The sequence below is a fragment of the Salvia miltiorrhiza genome, chromosome 5, assembly GCF_028751815.1.
Source record: "Salvia miltiorrhiza cultivar Shanhuang (shh) chromosome 5, IMPLAD_Smil_shh, whole genome shotgun sequence".
NCBI classification, from domain to species: Eukaryota; Viridiplantae; Streptophyta; class Magnoliopsida; order Lamiales; family Lamiaceae; genus Salvia; species Salvia miltiorrhiza.
The window spans coordinates 50498732-50518856 of NC_080391.1; the positions used below are offsets into that span (position 1 = coordinate 50498732).

The 20125-nt window shown below is 36.2% G+C and overlaps 2 protein-coding genes across 3 annotated transcripts in view; both read right to left on the reverse strand.

Annotated features, from left to right (window-relative positions):
• Nucleotides 1-20125, reverse strand: part of LOC130987205 (uncharacterized) — a 698101-nt gene that overhangs the window by 499242 nt on the left and 178734 nt on the right. The gene's annotated exons all lie outside the window — the stretch shown is intronic.
• On the reverse strand, nt 228-4221 carry LOC130987200 (probable E3 ubiquitin-protein ligase HIP1). Its single transcript, XM_057910849.1, is given in 7 exon segments — nt 228-576; nt 686-817; nt 819-851; nt 1043-1141; nt 1301-1351; nt 1493-2708; nt 3877-4221. Coding segments are annotated over 6 exon segments (858 nt in total). The 5' UTR covers nt 1988-2708; nt 3877-4221; the 3' UTR covers nt 228-528.

Genomic DNA, 20125 nt, shown 5'->3' on the forward strand with positions numbered 1-20125 from the left:
TTTAAGTTAAGCACGTCCACTTTATTATAGAACATGTAGTCAACTTTCTTCGAGGTAAGAAAAAATGTGGCAATTTATTCAAAACAAATGAATTCAGCTAGATCGACGTAAAGCACATTGGTAGAATACTCAAATTATTGGAATGAATTCTTTCAAAACTTGAATATATATATATCTCAAGCCAAAATAGAACCATGGCCATGGGTATGGAAGAAGGCAAGAAGATATTTCAAGCAAGAAAAAAAATATATTATTGGAGAACTTGGTTCACTGAGGCAGACAGTGAGTGTTTATCATCATACAGTTTTCACCAGAATGCCTAGGAGCTTGAATATGATATTTACAAAAATAAGAAATTCAAAGACCAGAACAATTCAAGAAATCCATTACTGTACACTGAGAGAGACAAGTTTGCACTAAGAGAGAGAAGGAGAAGATGGTTGTGATGGAGCTGCAGCACTCTTGCAGATAGGGCACCAGTTCTTCAGCCGCAGCCACTGATTTATGCACGCCACATGATACGCATGCTCACACTCGACTAACTCCCCGATAGCATCTCCCTTCAAGTACTTCCTCCTGCAAAACACGCGAGGTTTCATTCAATTACGATGCAGCAAGTTTGCGAGCAGACTGCATAATGATATACGTAAGAGTAGAGTGTGAACATTATTCGTGTTGAAAATACCTGGCAAATGCTGCATTTGACATCATCTCCATCTTCGCCCGATTCTGTGAATCCTGCTTCTGTTGGGGTAAACTGATATATGCTTCTCTTGATACACTTTGACAGTTCCTTTTCTGAAAGAGCCGTGCTAACCTGTACCCATCCTATCCCCTAGAGCCAACAATTCCTGCCAGATGCGCACGACAGAATGTCAGAGAAACTGCTGCAATCGCAATAGGCTATGATAAAACTCTAGTGTTCGAGAAATCTAATGAATACAGGAACATATTCTCCAAATGAACAATGAAAAAGGAATATGATACCAAGTTACATCCATCAACCATGGTATTGGTATGTAGAAAAGGAAAGCAAAACAACCTCATACGACATGTCATCAATATCCAGTCTCATGTCTCGGTGTTGGTCATATAGGTTGAGGCCGTTGAGAAATAAACTGGTCTCCAAGGCGAGTATTTGCTGCAGGCAGGTACAAAGTGTTTCGCATTAAAAACCGAATGTGCAACTATTATAGAGCAAATAAAGATCGCAAAAACTTGTGTACACCGGATCACCAATCACAATTAGGATTTAATTAGGGAGGATGCACCGGAGTGTGCTTCAATAAAGATTGACTACCTCATGTGTCATTTCTTCATCCTGCCCGATCCTCTCGAGTGCTAGTAATACCTGCAGAGAGAAAATATACACACCATACATGATACATCATTTGATAAGAAGACCCAACTCCGAGTAGCTGGATAACAGGATTCGGAAATGCAACTACACGAACAAAAACAAATTAAATTAAATGCATAGAAGGAACAATACCTCAGCGATACCATCCATATTGTATCGTTGTAACATGTCACGGTTTACAAAGTGGCTGTAGCCAGGTTCAGCTGAAGTATAAGGCATCAAAGTGGATCGACTGTCATCATTACTACTAGAATGAGAGAGACTATACGAACTCAACCCACTCGAAGAGGCATTGGGAGAGTATTGCTGTGATAATCTCGGTCTGCCAACGTTTCTAGGTGGTTCAGAATCAGGAAACCGGGAGACGCGGATCGAGGATTCTCTAAAGCTTGAAGTATTTCTTCCGTTTTGTCGGTAAGAAAGCCTCGTCCTACTCTTGTTAACATTAGCTGACCCGCCTGTCCTGACAGAAGCAGACGTGCTGCTATCCGAACCAGAGGGGCAACTGCTGTGTCTAGAGTCAGAGACGGAGGTGCTGCTACTTGAAGACGAGACATGTGCGGCTGCACTTGTTTGTCTCCCTCTACTGGACTCGCTGCTATCCCCTTCTAGGCTTCTCTTCTTCATCACATTTTTGCAGGGAGATTTCGTCCCCGACGATGAACAATTAGGTGGTACTGCCTCTGACACCGAATTGTATTTGAGGTTTTTCAGACACCTATTTCTGTTACTACTACTAGTACTACTATTAAATATTCCGGCGCCAGAACTTCTAGTAGTGGAAGAAACAGCAGAAGCTGTCTGAGTATATTGCTTGTTCGATCCCTGAAGTATGCTGAATCTTTCTGCGCGATCTAACACTTGATGGGACACTTCCAGTTTTCGCCACGGGATTTTTTCCAGACTTGTTCGTTGATCCAGAACGATGAGGTGTCGAACTCCTACCTGGTGAGGACGTCGATTGTGCGGCTTCTGAATCACCTGATTGACTACTTTCGGATTGATCAAATGCCAATTGGGATGACAACTTTCTCTTTGAATCAAGATATGAAGTCTTTTCCCTGGTCACCACAGAACCACTCGTAGACGAAGCTTCAACCACTCCATTCCCGTTTGAAGAACAAAAAGAGGACTTAGAGCATTTGGCTTTCTCGGAGCTTCCAGTTTTCGTATTTTGACTTCCGTACTTAATTCTTCCACTGCATCCTATTCGGTTACAGAATTGAACATTATGATCCTGGGCCGAGTTAGCTTCTCTTGAACCAACACCTTTTCTAGGTGCCCTACTCGTAGCAACACCTCTTTTGCTGGAGTATCCATTCATGATCGATTGTATTGACTTTCTATTCTGTTGCACGAACAAATAGACATTTAGCTTTCAACTTTCAAGCATCAAGAAACATGCTTAATCTAAGAGGACAAGACAGAATATTTTTCCCTTTGTTCAAAGCTAAAAGAGTTGCAGAAATAAACAAACCAAACTAGTAGAATGCATCTGGAATTGAATGAGGAAATCGTTGTCAATGAACAAAATCAGGCTAATTTGGTCAACAGAATACATATTAGGTAAACATAAAAACCACCAAAAGATTTTACTATATCAGCCACAGAACTATTTACACTATATCTAAACGTACAACGTATTGAGAATTGTTGGACGAATGAAAACAATGCATAGTTTAGATAAAAAGTATAATAATTTTGATCAAAAAATGTGCAACGAGTTTCTCAATGGTGAAGAAAATACCATAATACGATTTTAGAGACACAGCTGCGGAAATAATCATCATAGAAAAAACTAAAGTACAGCTGCGGAAATAATCATCATAGAAAAAACTAAAGTAAACTAGAAGAGAATAAAATTGCAAGATATATATATTAGTCTCATATAAACATAACTAAAACAGTTCAAACTCCTTAAGAGACGGCCTTTTCTTATATTTTCTAGTAACTGTTAATTATACGATACGTTGTATTGACTGCTTCATACTTCTCTTGTTAAAGGCATACTTTATCAGAATCTAAGTCACCAAAAAGTTCAAGCAAAGAGGATTCTGCAACTCTCTTCAACAACAAACAAACTCCTAGAGAAGCAAAGGTGTTGGATACAACCATCATATAAAACTACACAGAAATTATAAAATTTGATCAACATGATCAAAGCAATTGATATGAGATTACCTATTCAAATAAGCAAAATAAAGTCAGCAGCAAGAAAACCAATAAAAGTCAAATCTTCAACACAAATTATTGGCTATCCATCAAGATTGCAAATTTATCACAAACCTCAACTCCAAACCCAATAAAAGTTGATGACATCCAAGTTCAACACTTATTAAAAAAACCGATATAAAAATAAAAATAAAAAATCAAGAATCAAAATCAAGAAAAAGATGAGTGACAGATATTCATATCACAATCAAGGCTCTCATCAAATCAATTCCCATTGAAGAGAAACAAATAACAAAAGACACCAACTCATAAAAATCAAGAAAAACAGAAAACTTGATGACAACCTGAAAGATTAAAAAGCCAAAGCTTTGGAAACTATTTTTCTCGTATTCTTCACTTTTTCTGCTCCCTTTTGACTCTTTATTCTTTCCTGTTTTACAACGAAAGAAAAAACCAAGAAAAAAAAGGAGAGGCTTCCAACAACCACTTAATACGAGAAGGCTTTTGCCCTTTTTTAAGTGTGAGAGAGAGAAGGGATGGGTTTAAATTTAGTATGAAATCATATTTGCGGATAATAACAATATAATCATAAATACATTGAGTTAAAGATCCGAGGATGATGGCAGACAGTTTTAAGGGAGATATGATAAACATGAATTTTTTCACTTTTAGTTTTAACCATCAAACCATAAACAACTAACGCTGAATTGCCGTCCTGCCTTTTGAGTCTCTTCAGCGGATCTCAGCCGTAGGATTTGCGGCCGGAGTGATTGGACGGTCAGATGTTGGGACCTGTTGGGCCGCCTAAACGTCAGCTTCTTGGGCCCACTGGGCCTCTCGCTTATCCATTCGCCACGAGATTGTGTAATGAAACACATAACTTGTTATTGGGCCAAATGTGATATGCACGTGTTCCTTTATTATTTTAAATTAAGAAAAAAAATATCTAAAATAGTTGTAGCATTGATAGGGCGGGACATAGAAAAAATTACTAATAAAGGACTATATTTTAAAATTTTTGAATTTGAAATTTTAAAAAGATAATTCATATAAAAATATCAATAATGTGATAATTTTACTAGAATAAAAAATAAAAAATAGTTTGCGCCTTAGGCTACACGTGCGCTTGCCATTGACTATTGACAATTAGTACAACCAAAACATTAGTACTCCCTCCATCTCTAAAATAAGTTCATCTTTGGGGACGACACTGTAACATTTTAAAATGTTATAGTGTCATTTTTAATCTTATAGTGTCATTTACAATCTTATAGTATCAATTATAGAAAGTGCAATTTAAATTTTTGAATAGTGTCAATTATATACACAGTGTCATTTACAATGTTATAGTGTCATTTATACGCATCGTCATTTCTATAACAGAATAGTGTCAGTTACATGCAATGTCATTTATATAATCGAATAGTATCGTTCATACGATTTGAGTCAGAATACGAGTTCAAAATCAGAATGCGAGTCAGGGTCTGAATATGAATCAATTCGATTGTACGGTACATTGAATTGTACCCAAGACCACATCCGAATTGATTAACGTCGTATTGATCCTCATGGTCCTATTACTCTATAAATTTTATAGATCTCTCATTAGGCAGAGCGTACAAATAATATTCTAAAATTTACGAGTATAAATTCCGTATTTATTCAAATACTATATTTGACGTATAAGGCATGAGTCGATAACATATTTGTACCCTAAAATACGTGCCTAAATAAATATGAGTTTCACCTATAAATAAAATACCATATGAGATTCAAAATATATTCAAGAATCTCTATACTTGGTAACAAAGTCATTTATTAGTCCCCACAAATGGACAAAAAACTAAAAATTAACCAAAATAGGTAAAGAACAAAAATACCCATTTTGTTGTGGATGGAAGCAATGACCAAACCCTACCACTAACCTCAAACTGCAACAAATTAATGGCCAACCCCAACCTGAATGCACTTTGTGGCCTCAATATTAACTTCTATTTTTATTATATTGTCATTTGCTATAATTGAGTCACTATCATCCTTTATTATTATTGAATTTTTAATTAAATAATTTCGGACCTATATGATTGGGTTTCTTTAACTTGTTTTGGCACGACCATAGCGGCTTTGTGTTCGACTCATGTTCACATAATATATTATTCATTTATATATTTAGATATATTCAACTATGTACATATATAATGGAAATCAAAATGTATTAAATTAGTTTATAGCCATTCGAAAATTATCGTGAATTTATTAAACATACAATGACAAATAAATTGTTCACTAAAAATCACAGGTTTTCCAATTTTAAAATAACTATTTTAATTTTTAACTCGGTTCTCACTATATACAATATACTAACTAGTGCGTAAATTTTTCAAAATTCTAAGACACCACGTTTAAGATTGAAAAATCAATAAAGAGTTCACACGGTCCACTTGGATATTAATTGCATCGATCAAAATTATTTATTTTGAGAAAAAATACAATAAATTCATCGTACATATAACAATTATTTCACCACAAAAAAATTAAAATAATATTAAATAATATTAATTATATCTGATCATTTCAAAGTAGTTATCCAATTGGTGAAGATTTTAAAAAAATGGAACTGAAGTAATGTTGAAAAATACATACTCCCTCCGTCCGCGAAATCGTTTCCATATTGTGGACGACGCGGGTTTTAAGAAAAGTGGTGGATAGTAGTTGAAAATAGTGGATATTGTAGTGAGTGGAGTTTGGGTCCCACTATTATTGTGAGTGGAAGTTTGTGGACCCTACTTCTATATGGAAGTGGAAACGATATCGCGGACGAAGGGAGTATTATATGTATACTTTATGAAATAAGTTTTTCATCGGTGAAGACTATTAAAAGTTTGATATGAGACTGGAGATTTTAGATATATTCATACCTGTCTCAAACTCGATTAAAAAATATTTTACTATTCATTTTCATCCAAACACGTATAGTAGTGCCTGCTAATTATGTCAGTTATTTGAAGTCTCGTTAATGGCAAATGGAGAAGTAAAAGTGACGAAGGTTGTGGAAATTATGTATTTATAAGGAGAAAAATAGTGAAAAGACGTGTACGATGCGTCAGTAGTTCGTCAAATAGAAGGACATGATGGTTACGACACGAAAAGTTTGCACCGGGAACCGAAAAAGTGTATCAACTTTCAAAATAAAACTGACAACGCTATAATTATCAATGACGTCATCAAAGAGGACGGTTATTCAAAAGCCAAAAAATTAGAGTTGATACATCTGTCGAATCGACAAACTTGCAAGAAAAATCGTTTGTCTCTAACTAGAGGGAGAAGCTGATGTGGAGTAAATCATGCATCAACGCTGATTCATTGATACTCATCATTAATTAATTGCTATTATATTCGATTAAAATAATATTTATATAATAAGTGAAATTATACATAGAAAGTCAGCTCAAAGTATATCACGACAGCTCTTGTTAGAGTAGAGGCAAGGTGAAGTACAATGAAGCATCAGAGCAGAGGTGAGAAGAAGCAAAATGAAGTATCAGAACAAAAGTGAAAAAGGACAACAAAAATAATCACCTGTCGAGACATCAGAGGTAAAAGCTACATCAACCAATCAGCCCTGCCGAAGCTATAGACAAAAGTTATTAGTTAGTTATTAAAAGTTATTAGTTAGTTATTAAAAAGTGATTGTAATCAACTAATCATATTAATAGTAATAGGTAGAGTGCCATGCATTGTACGTGAACTTTATAGATTGACAATATTACCCTTCATGTAATCCTCTATAAATGGCCTAGATCGTGCATTTGTAAGTTCAGGCTAAAAAAATATAGAAGAATACTTTCTTCTATATTTTTTTAAGGCTTCTTAGACACTTTGTTTTGAACGTAGTTACACGGAGGAGAAACATAGGTTTTTGCCCAGATCCACATCTGCCTCCCTGTGCAGCATAAGGCCACATTCTCTCTTTTTAAGGCTTCTTAGACACTTTGTTTTGAACATAGGTACACGGATGAGAAATCGGGTTTTTGCCCTGATCCACATCTGCCTCCCTGTGCAGCATAAGGCGCCTCTTTGAAAAAACTCTTCATTTCCTCCGCCTACAACCTCAAATTCTGACCACTTTTTCACAACACACAACAACACAACTTTGTGGAGATCATGGCTCCTGTCTTCTCTAGAGAGGCTTGGCGCTGCGTGTGGCATCTGATTTAGGTAGTTTCATCATTGCTCGCTGCTATCAGTGACTAGAGCTGGCAAAATGGGCTGGCCGGGCCGGCACGGCCCAGCCCACCGGGCTTGTGGAATTGACCGGGTTGGGCTGGCCCGGCCCGGATTCGACCGGGCTTCAATTTTACAAACCCAGTCCAACCTCATTCGGGCCAAACCCGTCTAGTGAAAATTTTGTTATTAAATTCCTTTTTTCTATTTTTATAAAAATTTAAATAAATTAAAATCAATCTAATGATAATTATAAACAAAATAGAAATATAAACCACACTGCGTTCAACATGAATTGATTAAATTCAAATAGAATAACAAATAAATAAAAATTCAAAAATAATAGTTCACTAATAATAAATAGAAAATTATAATATTTGTGAGAAGATTATTAATTATGTGCCCGGCATGACATGTGTTGCAATGTCCTATAAGATTACTTGATGGTTCCAACTAAATTTATTTTATTTGCTAGAATAACAAAATAACAGTAGTTCACTAATAATGGTTATTGTTCTTAGAGTGTAGGAAAAGGCATAACATCACAAGGATCGAGTAAAATTAATTACGCATTTTAGGGGGAAAAATAAGAGGTAAAATAAATAAAATAACATATCTAAAAGTTGAAAAAATAAATGTTTAAAAAATGAACGGGCGAGCTTTTTAGCCCGGAAACCCCGGGATTTTTAGCCCCAAAGCCCGATCGGCCCGGCGGGTTTACTGGGCGGGCTTTTTAGGCCCGGTTTTTTTCGGGCCTCTATTTTATAAAGCCCAACCCAACCCAAAATACGGGCGGGCCGGGCTGGCCCGTCGGGCCGGGTCAATTTTGCCGGCTCTATTTGTGATCACGTTTTCTCTTATATGAAAAAATGCCATTTTGCAGAATGACTTGGTCCATGTATGGGGTTTGAGATTGAGGTGTACTAGAGAATGGGCAATGTTCAAGGCTCGGATGGCTGTTGCAGAAAGAGATTATTACAACTATTTGACAACATGATGGTGTAGATACATACCTAATTATATTTATGGGATTCTTTTAGATTTATATTTAATTTTGGTACGGTTGATATGAGAGTGTAAGTAAGTTGGCTTACTTCAAAGGGTGCATCATATAGGTAATTTTGATTTGGAAGTGTAGCAAGAGTAGTTTATGAAATCAAGAAACCTTCTATAATGTACAAGATTGGGCAATCAACAAGAAGAAATAGGTCACAGTAATCATATACATAGATAGATCATAAAATAAGTCTCTGCAAATTCAACAGTCCTATCTTGAGAATCACAATTGAACTATTTCATTAAAAGACTGCCATGATGCATAATGAACTAAGAGTTTACACTCTTTTTGGTCAAGCTCCACTCCATTAGTTAAAAGTGAGAGAATCATAATGAAACCTCAACCCATATGTCACTTAAAAATAAAATTGAAACATACATATTCAACTCGCTCACATAGCTGCCTAAAATTTATTCAAAAGGTCAAGCTGCCTATTTTAAGGGAATTAAACTGAGACAGAGCAACTTAAAGAAATCTAGCTGCCTAAAATTAAGAAAATTAATCTGAAAACAGAGCATCGCTTACAACTTAAAGAAATCTAGCATACTATAGCGGGAACATCAGCTTCAATGCCAACAGTGGGGGCTTCAATGGGGATGGCCACAACTGCAATGTCGGGGATGGTTTCAACATCAGCAATCAGCTCATCGTCGGCTCCAAGCGGCTCGTTAGGGTGGCAACAAAGAATCTTAAAAATCCCACACAAAGCCCCAAATTCAGTAATTTGAGTCAGACAATGAACGAATGTATCCGGTGCATAATAATGGAAGCATCAAACAAACCCATATATTATGAAACCCGTGCCCGCTGTCAGCATTCCGGCGTCCACGTTGTGTCCTCCGAGGGACATCCACAGCAATGCAAGCACCACCGTAATCACCCAAATTGGAGCTACCACCATCAAGTGCCTTTCCCACCAACTAAATACCCGATCCGGTCCCAGCGCCGCCTCGTAACGAACGTACTCTCCCCTCCACACCAACAATAGACACTGCGAGGCAAACATTTGAATCGCCATAAACTCGCCATTGTGTGTCAGCACATGCCGGAGCCCGTTGTTGAGACTCCGGGAAAATGATATTTATATTTTCCTATGCCATGCAATTAAGGTTAGTTTAATGGCAAGCAATAGGGTTGAACCCATAGAGAATCGGTGTATCACAGTACTCGTGTCACAAGCTTTATAATATATGGTTGCCCATCTCTGGGCGAAGGTGTCACTCACCAGTCTGTGGCCTAAACAGAATTGAAATCTATCTATGGGCAGAATGTAAATGCTGAAAGATAAACACAAAAAAATAATCAGTAATAAAAAGAACCCAGTCTGGGCATAGTCTTGGTGTGATATGGGATAATTCTTTCGGTCACAGGTTCAAGAATTTTCATTGTGTGGTCACATCTTTGGTTATGGACAGTCGTCAATAGGATGGGCCCCTTTCAGGTGTCATGTGCGCATCCTACCCCGTCTTCATCCGCGCCCTTCATGTGGCTTCACCGCATCAAGGTTGTCGGACCCAAATGGTCAATAGGCATGTCCGAAGACATACTACCACTCACCCACATTTGCCGCACTATGTGGAGCCGAATTTTTCCTAACTTTGATCCACTTGTAGCTTGTAACTTGGTCATGCCCAGAACAGTACCGGCTGGATAAAGCATCGGGTTTACCCAAGTTGTATTTGCATCAGGCCAAATGCTTCGGGAATGTGACTGCACAAATCTTGTGCCCAATTTGACCTCGCGAATTATTATTATCCCATATCAACCTTAACTAGCCCATACCGGACAAAGGAACTTAGCTACTCATAAACGTAAAAATAAAGGCAAAGAAGGTAAAAGAAAACATATTTGAATTGAAAATTGTCTAGGCGGAAATCAAACAAAGTACTTGCCGGCACCAACTCCGGGCATAGACAAACAAAACATAAAACAGAAAAGTAAAGTGGTATGTGGTTGTGTATCTACCTCACAGTCACTCAACACATGAACATAAACTAAGGAAAGCTATTAAAGGAAAGTGGCCGCGTAAGGGGTGGAACTGGATTAGTGCACTTGCCGGACTTCAACTCTCAGGGCTGTCGAAGACTCTTCGAACTTCTTCTTCTGGGCAGGTACATCCATATTTATAGAGAAGGCATGGGCTAGGGCTTGGCCTAGAACAGGCGACGGCTGGGTTAGGGTTTACATGGTTAGTTCTTTCCTTCCGTGGCGTGCCCTATGATCTGCAGAGCCTCCGGTATGGCAACGAATCTCGGCTGTAGAAGGTAAGTGGATTTCCTTCCTTTTCTGGACCCGAGGGGCAGATTCTCCTGCATGTGCCTATTCACTCCAGTTGTGCCCAACTTCAACTTCTCTCTTGGCCTCATTTCCTTTGCCTTCAATCCCTTGTTTTCTGCTCATGTGGCTTCCATCTGGGCCTCCTGTCGAACACGACCCGATCCCGCGTGGTACTCAATGTGGGCAAAGCTTGGGCTGTGCCCTTGTTTGAAGTCGGGTACTTGCCTCTAGAGCTGGCAAATCGGGCGGGCCGGCCTGGCCCGACCCAACGGGCTTTTGAGATTTACCGGCCGGCTCGAAATCGACCGGGCAGCCAATTTTCAGGCCCAGCCCAGCCTCGACCGGGCCAAACCCGTCCAGTGATTTTTTTTTTCAATAAATCCTATTTTTTTTTACAAAAAATTAAATAAACTAAAATAAATTCAAATAATAATTATAGACAAAATAGAAATATTAAATGCTACTAGTCTACTACAATCGACAATTCAACATGAATAGATTCAATTCAAATAGTACAAGAAATAAATGAAAACTAAAAAATAAAACTCCAAGTCCAAACAACAAAATATTCAAATAATACTCGAAGTCTAAACAACAACTCCAAGTCCTAATTAGAAAAAAGAAGAATCATCATCAACCAATAGATTCAACATCTACAACATTCGAATCTTCCTTGGATGTAGTTGTTTCTTCATCTTCTTTCTCATCTGTATTACAAGATAGAAAAAAGAAGAATGCAAATATTAATAACTTAGTGAAAAACTACAAATAAAATAATAGAAATGTTGAATATCATTACCATGATCATCACCAACTGAAACATTAAAGCCGTGCAACCAATTCCGAGTACAAATGAGTGCTTGTACATTTTCGGGAAGCAAACAATTCCTGTACTTGTGCAAGATGCGATCACCAATGCTAAATGTTGATTCAGAAGCAACAATTGTGATTGGAATACTTAAGATGTCAGCAGCCATCATTGCAAGTGTAGGAAATCGTTTAGCACTTAGTTGCCAATATTCAACGACATCTAAAACAGTCTTATCTTCCAAATACAAATCAAGCTCAGATTCATTAGTAGAAGCCGATTGTTGAAGAAACTCTTTATCATACTCCTAAAAAGAAATAAATACATCAAAAACAACACCAAAATTAACTATCAAATATATATAAAAAAAGTAAAACAAGTAGACTTACATCCATATCAGGAGCTACATCGATAGATGATGGAGTTGTGATTGGAGTCATACGTGAGTTTGAGGCTCCAACTCTTTCATATTCAGCAAAAAGCTTATACAATGAGTCCTTCACAACTTTTAACTTGGCTTAATAGTCATTGGGGTAAAGCTTTTTGTATACATAGAGCAAGAATGCCAACTTCCTCTTTGGATCAAGAACACATCCAAGTGCAAGAGTAGTAGAGTATGACTCTCAATACTTATCAAACTTAACTTTCATCTTTCTCGCCATTTCCTTGACCACCTCATCATTAGAACTTAAAAAATCATTCAAGTTCATCTCTATTGTTGCAATTTGCTTGAAATACAAATTCGAGGTGGAATAGGATGATCCATATATCAAGTTAGTGATAGTGTAAAATGGGGTTAATAATTTACTAATCTTTTCACCTCTTTCCCACTCTTCATCACTCGGGCAAAATTTGTAGTTGGGATCATTATAACTCAAAGTAGTAAATGCCTTACGATATTTGATAGCACTTTCAAGCATCAAATACGTCGAATTCCATCTAGTGCACACATCCAACCTCAAGAAACTCCCACCAACATCACTTAAGTGCACTTCTTCTACACATTTTTGAAAATCCCTCAACCTCCCATCCGATGCCTTCACATATTTCACACTATTTCTAATTCTTTTCAAAGCTTCATCCACAACATTTAAACCTTCTTGAACAATTAAGTTCAAAATATGAGCATTACACCTCACATGAAAGAACTCACCTCAACATAATAAGGCATCTTGCAAATTCAATCTATCTCTTAAAATTCTCACCATACTATCACAAGAACTTGCATTATCCAAAGTGAGTGAAAAAATCTTAGATTCTATCCCCCAATCTTTAAGCACACCAAGAAGTTTAGAAGACAATTCAAGCCCAGAATGTGATGCATCAAGTTTACAAAATGAAAATAATTTGTTATGCAACTTCCATTTTGAATCCATGAAATGTGCAGTCACAATCATATATGAGTGTGTAGTCACAACAGTCCAACAATCAGATGTCAAGCAAATGCGTCCATGATGAAAAGCTAATAAACTCTTTAACTTTTGCTTTTCAAATTGATACAATTGCAAACAATCACTTTTGGCTGTGTTTCTACAGATAGGCTTGAAATCAGGATTGATAATCTTATTCACCTCATTAACCCCTTCATATTCAGCATAATTGAATGGAAGATCATGCTTAATAATAGCTTTAGCCAATCCATCTCGATATGCCTTACTATCAAATTTCCATTTATTCAATAATGAGGCTTGTTTGTCCAACAAAGCACTCACATCATGAAATTGGGGGGTTTTAAAACATTTCTCAGCATGACGTCTTAGATGAGTAGTTCCATACTCAACCTTACAAGTAAATAGTTTTTGGCAATGTTTGCATCTATATTTTTCCACCCCATTTACTTTGCCAACCTTATCAAAGGAGTTCCACACTTCAGACTTAGACCTTTTACACTCCTTCTCAACAGCAGAATCATCCTCCCTAACACTTTTACCCTTACCCTTAGACTTATCAAGTGTACCAGGAGAGCTCATAGAAGTCGGAGCATTACCCGATTCCACCACTTGCACGTCATCATAATCCATAGCATCCGTGGTTTGAGTTAAATCCGTTCATTGAAAATTAAAAAAAGTATATTAATATCAAAGACACACGAACATAGCAATATGGAATAAAATATTCCAGCCACCCAGATAAGCAAAACATTAACTTATTTCCAAAAAAAACAAAGATTCATGCTTTATTAATTTGCGTATGAGTACAAAAATCAAGTTCATGTATATATGAGAATCAGAGTATATAACTATATATTGATTTACATATCAACTGAATATATTTGATTTGAATATTGAAAAATTAAAAAATTAAAGAAGAATTCACAATTATAAAATTTGATATTATGACAACTAAAAAAAAAAGTTAAAAATACAAAAATAATAAAAAATAGATTTATTCAAAAAAATATAAGAGATAAATTTTTAAAATTTTAATATTTAAACAAATATAACTTTTATATTTTATATCAACTATTTACATAAAATATATCAAATTAAAGCTCTTATCGTGATCTTTAATTTGATGCATATTAAATATAGTATGGGATTAAATCATGAATATAAGAAATGTGTTTGGTTCGTGTGTCAAATTTTACATACCTTACTAATTTAATGTTAATTTACTGATATGCCCTTTTTGGCACATCATCATCAATTGCCCACAACAAACCCACATACTTGGACATAAATTGATCGCATTAACACATGTAGGTTTATTCAACTTAGATTATCTATTTCTTTCACATCTTGAAATCTTTTTATGCGATCAATTTATGTCCAAGTATTATATTTTATCGCCATCAATAAACACAAATTAAATATGGAGGAAGACGAAGGCCCTACGGAACAATTTCATCTAACAATCCCATCATCAAAGTAATGGACAGAGGGAGAGAGACGTATATCATATAGTATAAATCATAATTTGACCCTTTTGTTCTTTATCCATATTGAATAATTAGAGAGAGAGATAGTTACAATTTATGTGAACATGATAGTAGAAACCCATTTTGAATGGTCTTTTTATTATTTAAAATTGATGATAGAAGAAATTATAATATTTCATTCATCATAATTTGACCTGTTTGATCGAACTGTTTATCATATATTTATCAATATTGAATAATTACGGGTTCCATTACTGGCACATGATAATATAGTTCGTATTTCTCCGTTCATTATATTGTAGCACTATTTATATTAATTGTCATTGACTAATTAAATGATTCATATTGGGATGCTTTTGTTACTTCTTTTTTAGAAGATAACGAGTTTAAATCCAATGAAATCAACAATTAACATGTATGTATATCCAGTAAAAAAATCCTCCAAATGAAGCGATACAAATCGAGAGGATAAAAAATTTACGAGATTTTAATGTCGCACAATTTCTGAGCTCCACAGGCTTTCAATTACTTTATACCCTTCAATGAAGCCTTCGATCTGTGTTCTCTCTCTCAATTTAATTAGCTGAGTGAAGGTTGAGAGAGGAAGACGATGAGTTTAGTTTTAGGGTTTAAGAGTTTCTTTCTTTTTGAAGATTGGCCTGCTTTCGCCTATTCCTTATTAAATTTTGTAAGGGATTTTTAATAATAGAATAGTTCCATAGTTAAATTTAATTTATTTAAATAATTAATATTTTTTATTTTTAATGACGGAATAATTTCGTAATTAAATTTAAATAATTAATATTCTTATTTTTAACGACGGAATTATTCCGTAGTTAAATTTAAATTATTTAAATAATTAATTATTCTTACTTTTAACTACGGAATGATTCCATAGTAAACACTTATGATGAAAATTTCGTCGCCAATTCTGCCATTAAAATATTTCCGTAGTAGATCCGTTGCAAATGCCGCTGTTATTAATTTTTGAAAATGTAAGATGTCGTTTGTTTGTCGTTAATCCGTTGTAATTTTAGGACGAAACTTGATTCCGTTGTTAATTCTGTCGCAGTTCAGTTGTTTTGTTGTCGTGAATATTATCACTTAATGCCTATAATATTAAAATATTCAATGAGCATTGTATTCTAATTAAATAATAATAATAATAATAATAATAATAATAATAATAATAATAATAATAATAATAATAATTAAATCTATAAATTGTAAAGCAAATAATTTATTACAAACTTGTTGATTAAGCAAATAACACTAAACTATCAATATAACAAAACTAATAGCAGTCATTTATTTAATCCCGTGGGCAGATGTACCCTGCCTTTGCCTGTGTACGCCAACTGTGCCCATATGCAAACTTCTCTCTTGGCCTAATTTACTTTGCCTTTGTTCCCTCGTCCTCTGATCACGTCCTTGTCATATGGGCATTCCACCCAAACATGACCTAATCCCGCACGGTATTCGATATGGGCAAAGCATGGGCTTTGCCTCTGTATGAACTCGGGTACTTGCCTCTTGCGAAATGGAGTATGTTATGCCCTTGTACGGCCCTGCACACTCCTGTGCCCAAAATATGCCCTCCCAGGCACAAACACACACACAAACATGAAAAAAACTCAACCTAGACCAAAAAACAGACTTAAAAATAGCACGAAAAATAGGCTCGTCAAATGGGAAAGAGGATCCCGAAGTTCATATTGCCCGTTTTGAAGGACTAATGACACTGCACCAGTACAATGAAAGTATTCAGTGCAGGCTTTTCTCAACAACTCTATCTGGCCTAGCCCAACAATGATTCTGCACGTTAAAACCTGGATGTATCCACAATTTTGATGAATTGTGCGATTTATTCATGCATCAATTCGCCAGTTCAAGGAGAGCAGGGAAGACATCGATGTCACTAATGGACATACTACATGAGCCACAAGAGACTTTGCGGGAGTATGCCGCTCGATTCAACATGGCTTCGTTGTAAGTTCCCGCGGCTGAGTCAACAATCAAAGGATACACCTTCATTAGAGAGCTCAAACCGGGATCCCTGTTCGATGTGCTGCAGATTTCACCACCTAAGGATTTTAACGATTTACTATTCTGATTACCGGGATACATATAATTAGAAAAAGCCAAAGCAGCCAGGAAAGAAAAAGCTGACAGAAGCAAGGGCAAAAAAGCAGAGAGAGGAGAAGAACGAAGGGAGACTCGATACCCCGACAGGGTTGTACCAAGGGCACCACCGCCTAGAGGTCTTGTAGCTTCTAATATTAATATTAAACATCGTCCAACACCAGAAAGGGATGTAGAGGCCAGGGAAAGAGAAACACTGCATACAGTACCCTTGAAAAGAGTCAATGGCAGGGGTGACGACGGTGGCAAGGCCCGCAAGTCTCCTAGTGACTGCCAGCTTTGTCGGAAAATGGCATTTTCATCCATGTCGGGCATCTTCCCTTTGCAGAGATGCATACCGCCTCTGCAGATACTATGCCAAGCATCCATTCAGAACCTCTCATGGTCGAAGGTGGCAACTGTTGGATGAAAATTTAGGCTGGCTTGGGATTTTTTATATTTGAGTAGTTGTGACCGATGGTGAGGCAGAATAAGAGCGAATAGTGGCCGGCGGCGTGCGAAGCGACGACACGCAACGCGCTCCTTGAGAGAAACTATCGGAGATAGTGGTGGATTTGACTTTTGAGGGTTGTCGCCTTCACCGATCTACTGTGAAGACCCCCGCCGTGAGAGGAGATCCAGCCAATCAAGACCTAATCCATGAAATTTGAAGCTACTGGATTTAGATCCAGGTATGGCGACGTGCGAGACGGCAGCGCGCGGTACGCCGCCCGAGGATGGATTCCATGTGACCGACTGTGAAAGTCGATTAAGGTCGTGAGTACTTTGGGATTTTCCCTTCTTTTTCCTTGGCATCCTGAAATTTCATTGATTTGATTAGAATCTCTCATGCTCTTCTATTAAAAGAGAAAGATACAGCTTCATGGGAGTAGATTCGATTGCCTCCAGAAAATTCCCCTTCTTACCGTGATTCACGAAGAACGACTTTTAGAGAGAGAAACGTATAAAAATTTTCAGAAGCCCATTAAGAACAAGGAGAATTCAGATTTGTTGAAGCTAGACCCAGAAAAGCTATTTAGCATAAATTGATGAGTTTTTTTTTTTTTTTAACAAAACCGAGAGAGATCGCCTGATGTGCAAGAGGTTGCCGTGAAAAATTACCACCAGAATTGAAGAAAAAAGTTGCAATGAGATAAGATGGATAAGAGATATGGATCTTTGAGAGAGAAACCATCTTGGACGTATTTTCACGTGAAAAAAGTTAGATGAATCTAGTCAGAGAAAATGTTCTGTTATTACGTCTCTTACGGTACCCACCAAAATTTCCAGAAAAATCAATTGATAGATACTCACGCCTTAGCTCAGCAATTTTCCACAGACGGCGCCGGTTGTTGAACGTGGTATAAATCTCAACAAGAAAATAAATAAAACGAGAAACAACACGATAGTTTTACATGATTCAATCATAATGATCTACGTCTACGTTGGTTGCTAGATCTTTCACTATGCCTTTTGAGTTGTCACATGTACAAAGTTGAGTAATAATGAATAATCCCCCTAATTATGCACATTAGAGCTCTATTTATAAGTTACAAAATGGATATAGCCCTAAAGCCCACTAAACAATTCAATCAGGCCCAAATCGTTGACATAGCTGAAATTGCCAAGGGTGGCGTTGGAGGCTGCCACGGGTGGAATTCGACACACTTGGATGTCGAAGGTGGCTTCTTACAAGGATGGACTTTGACTTGGCTGCCATGGGTGACTTTTCCATGGGTGTCAAGCAGACTTCATAGCCAAGCTTTCACAGCTGACCTTCCACGGGTGGACTGTCATGGGTAGGATTTACATGGGTGAATTTCCACGGGTGCACAATGTTGGTGCATATTTTACTCCTCATCAGTGTCTATTTCTAAAAAAAAGCAAGAATGTGAAAACGTCAATTCAAAATAATTTCACTACATTGAACCTTAAAATAAATCTTTTACTTACTTTAAAAAAGAATCTTAAACTTTTACGTTATCTTATACTACCATTTTCCTCAATCAAATTCTTCCAGTAAAAAAAATAATTTATTTTAGCTTCAAATTTATCTAAAAAAAATTCGTTAATTCACACCGAAAAAAGTATAAATTTTAGTGTGCGCAAAACAATCATCCAACTTCTTCTCATCTCTATTGTCCTCATCCGTGTGGATAAAATATACTCTATCCGTCTCAATTAATTATATTTTTCTTTGATTAACTCTAGCATTAATGTATCGCTAAATAATAAATATGGACATATTAGGAAGTTACTTGTATAATTTTCTTTTTCCAAAGATTTTCTTAATCCCTGTGCAAAATTCAATCAACCTATATAATTGGGACAAATTAAGTATTTTAAACAAAGTTCGAGTTGTATAATATGCATTAAAAAGTAAAAGTTCTAGAAAATCTTTCTTTATAAGTAGAAACCTAAAATAAAAAATATATGGATATTTTGATGGACATTTTAACTAGTTAATAATGATCGTTGATAAAAATATGTTGTTGAGATATTGGTTATTGATTTGACCCGCATATAAATATAAAAATCATCTTTATTTGAACCACCCTCAGTATTGGTAAGATCTAATTTATATAACTTAAAAAACTTAAGAATTTTATATTTTTAATATGAAAATATTATAAATTTTACTATAATTGTATAGTATAAAAAGATATTCAAATAGGTGTGGAAGCCGGGCGTCACTTGATTGTCCGTGGGACGACCGCGCATATGTTTATAGTCGAGCAAGAAAATACATAGTACGTCGTATCTATAAAGTCAGGGGACAAATGTTCAAGCTGATCAAAATAAAAGTCAACGATAAAAACTATTAAATAAAGTTATAGATTAATAAACCTAATCAAAACAAAAGTTTGATGAAGATTAACAAGAAAATAAGCTAAAGACCGTACTGGATCAAATGCAATGATTCCTTCAAGTTTAAGTGGGATTTTATGGTCCAAAGGGTGTAACCACCCACCGTGGATATACTCACGGCCATCTCGGGGACATATACTGATGCAAAGTACATACTCAACATCCATAGTGATAGTGACGACGCTGGTGACAAAACTACAATGAGACCAAAATTGACTAAATACAAAAATGAAGTTTTGTGGATATTAATGCAAATATGTAATTGTTATATGTAAATATATGATATTCAACTAATAGTCATTTGTTTTGCATCACATGGGTGATTGACTCTTTATTAAGTAGAACTTACTAGTTATTTAT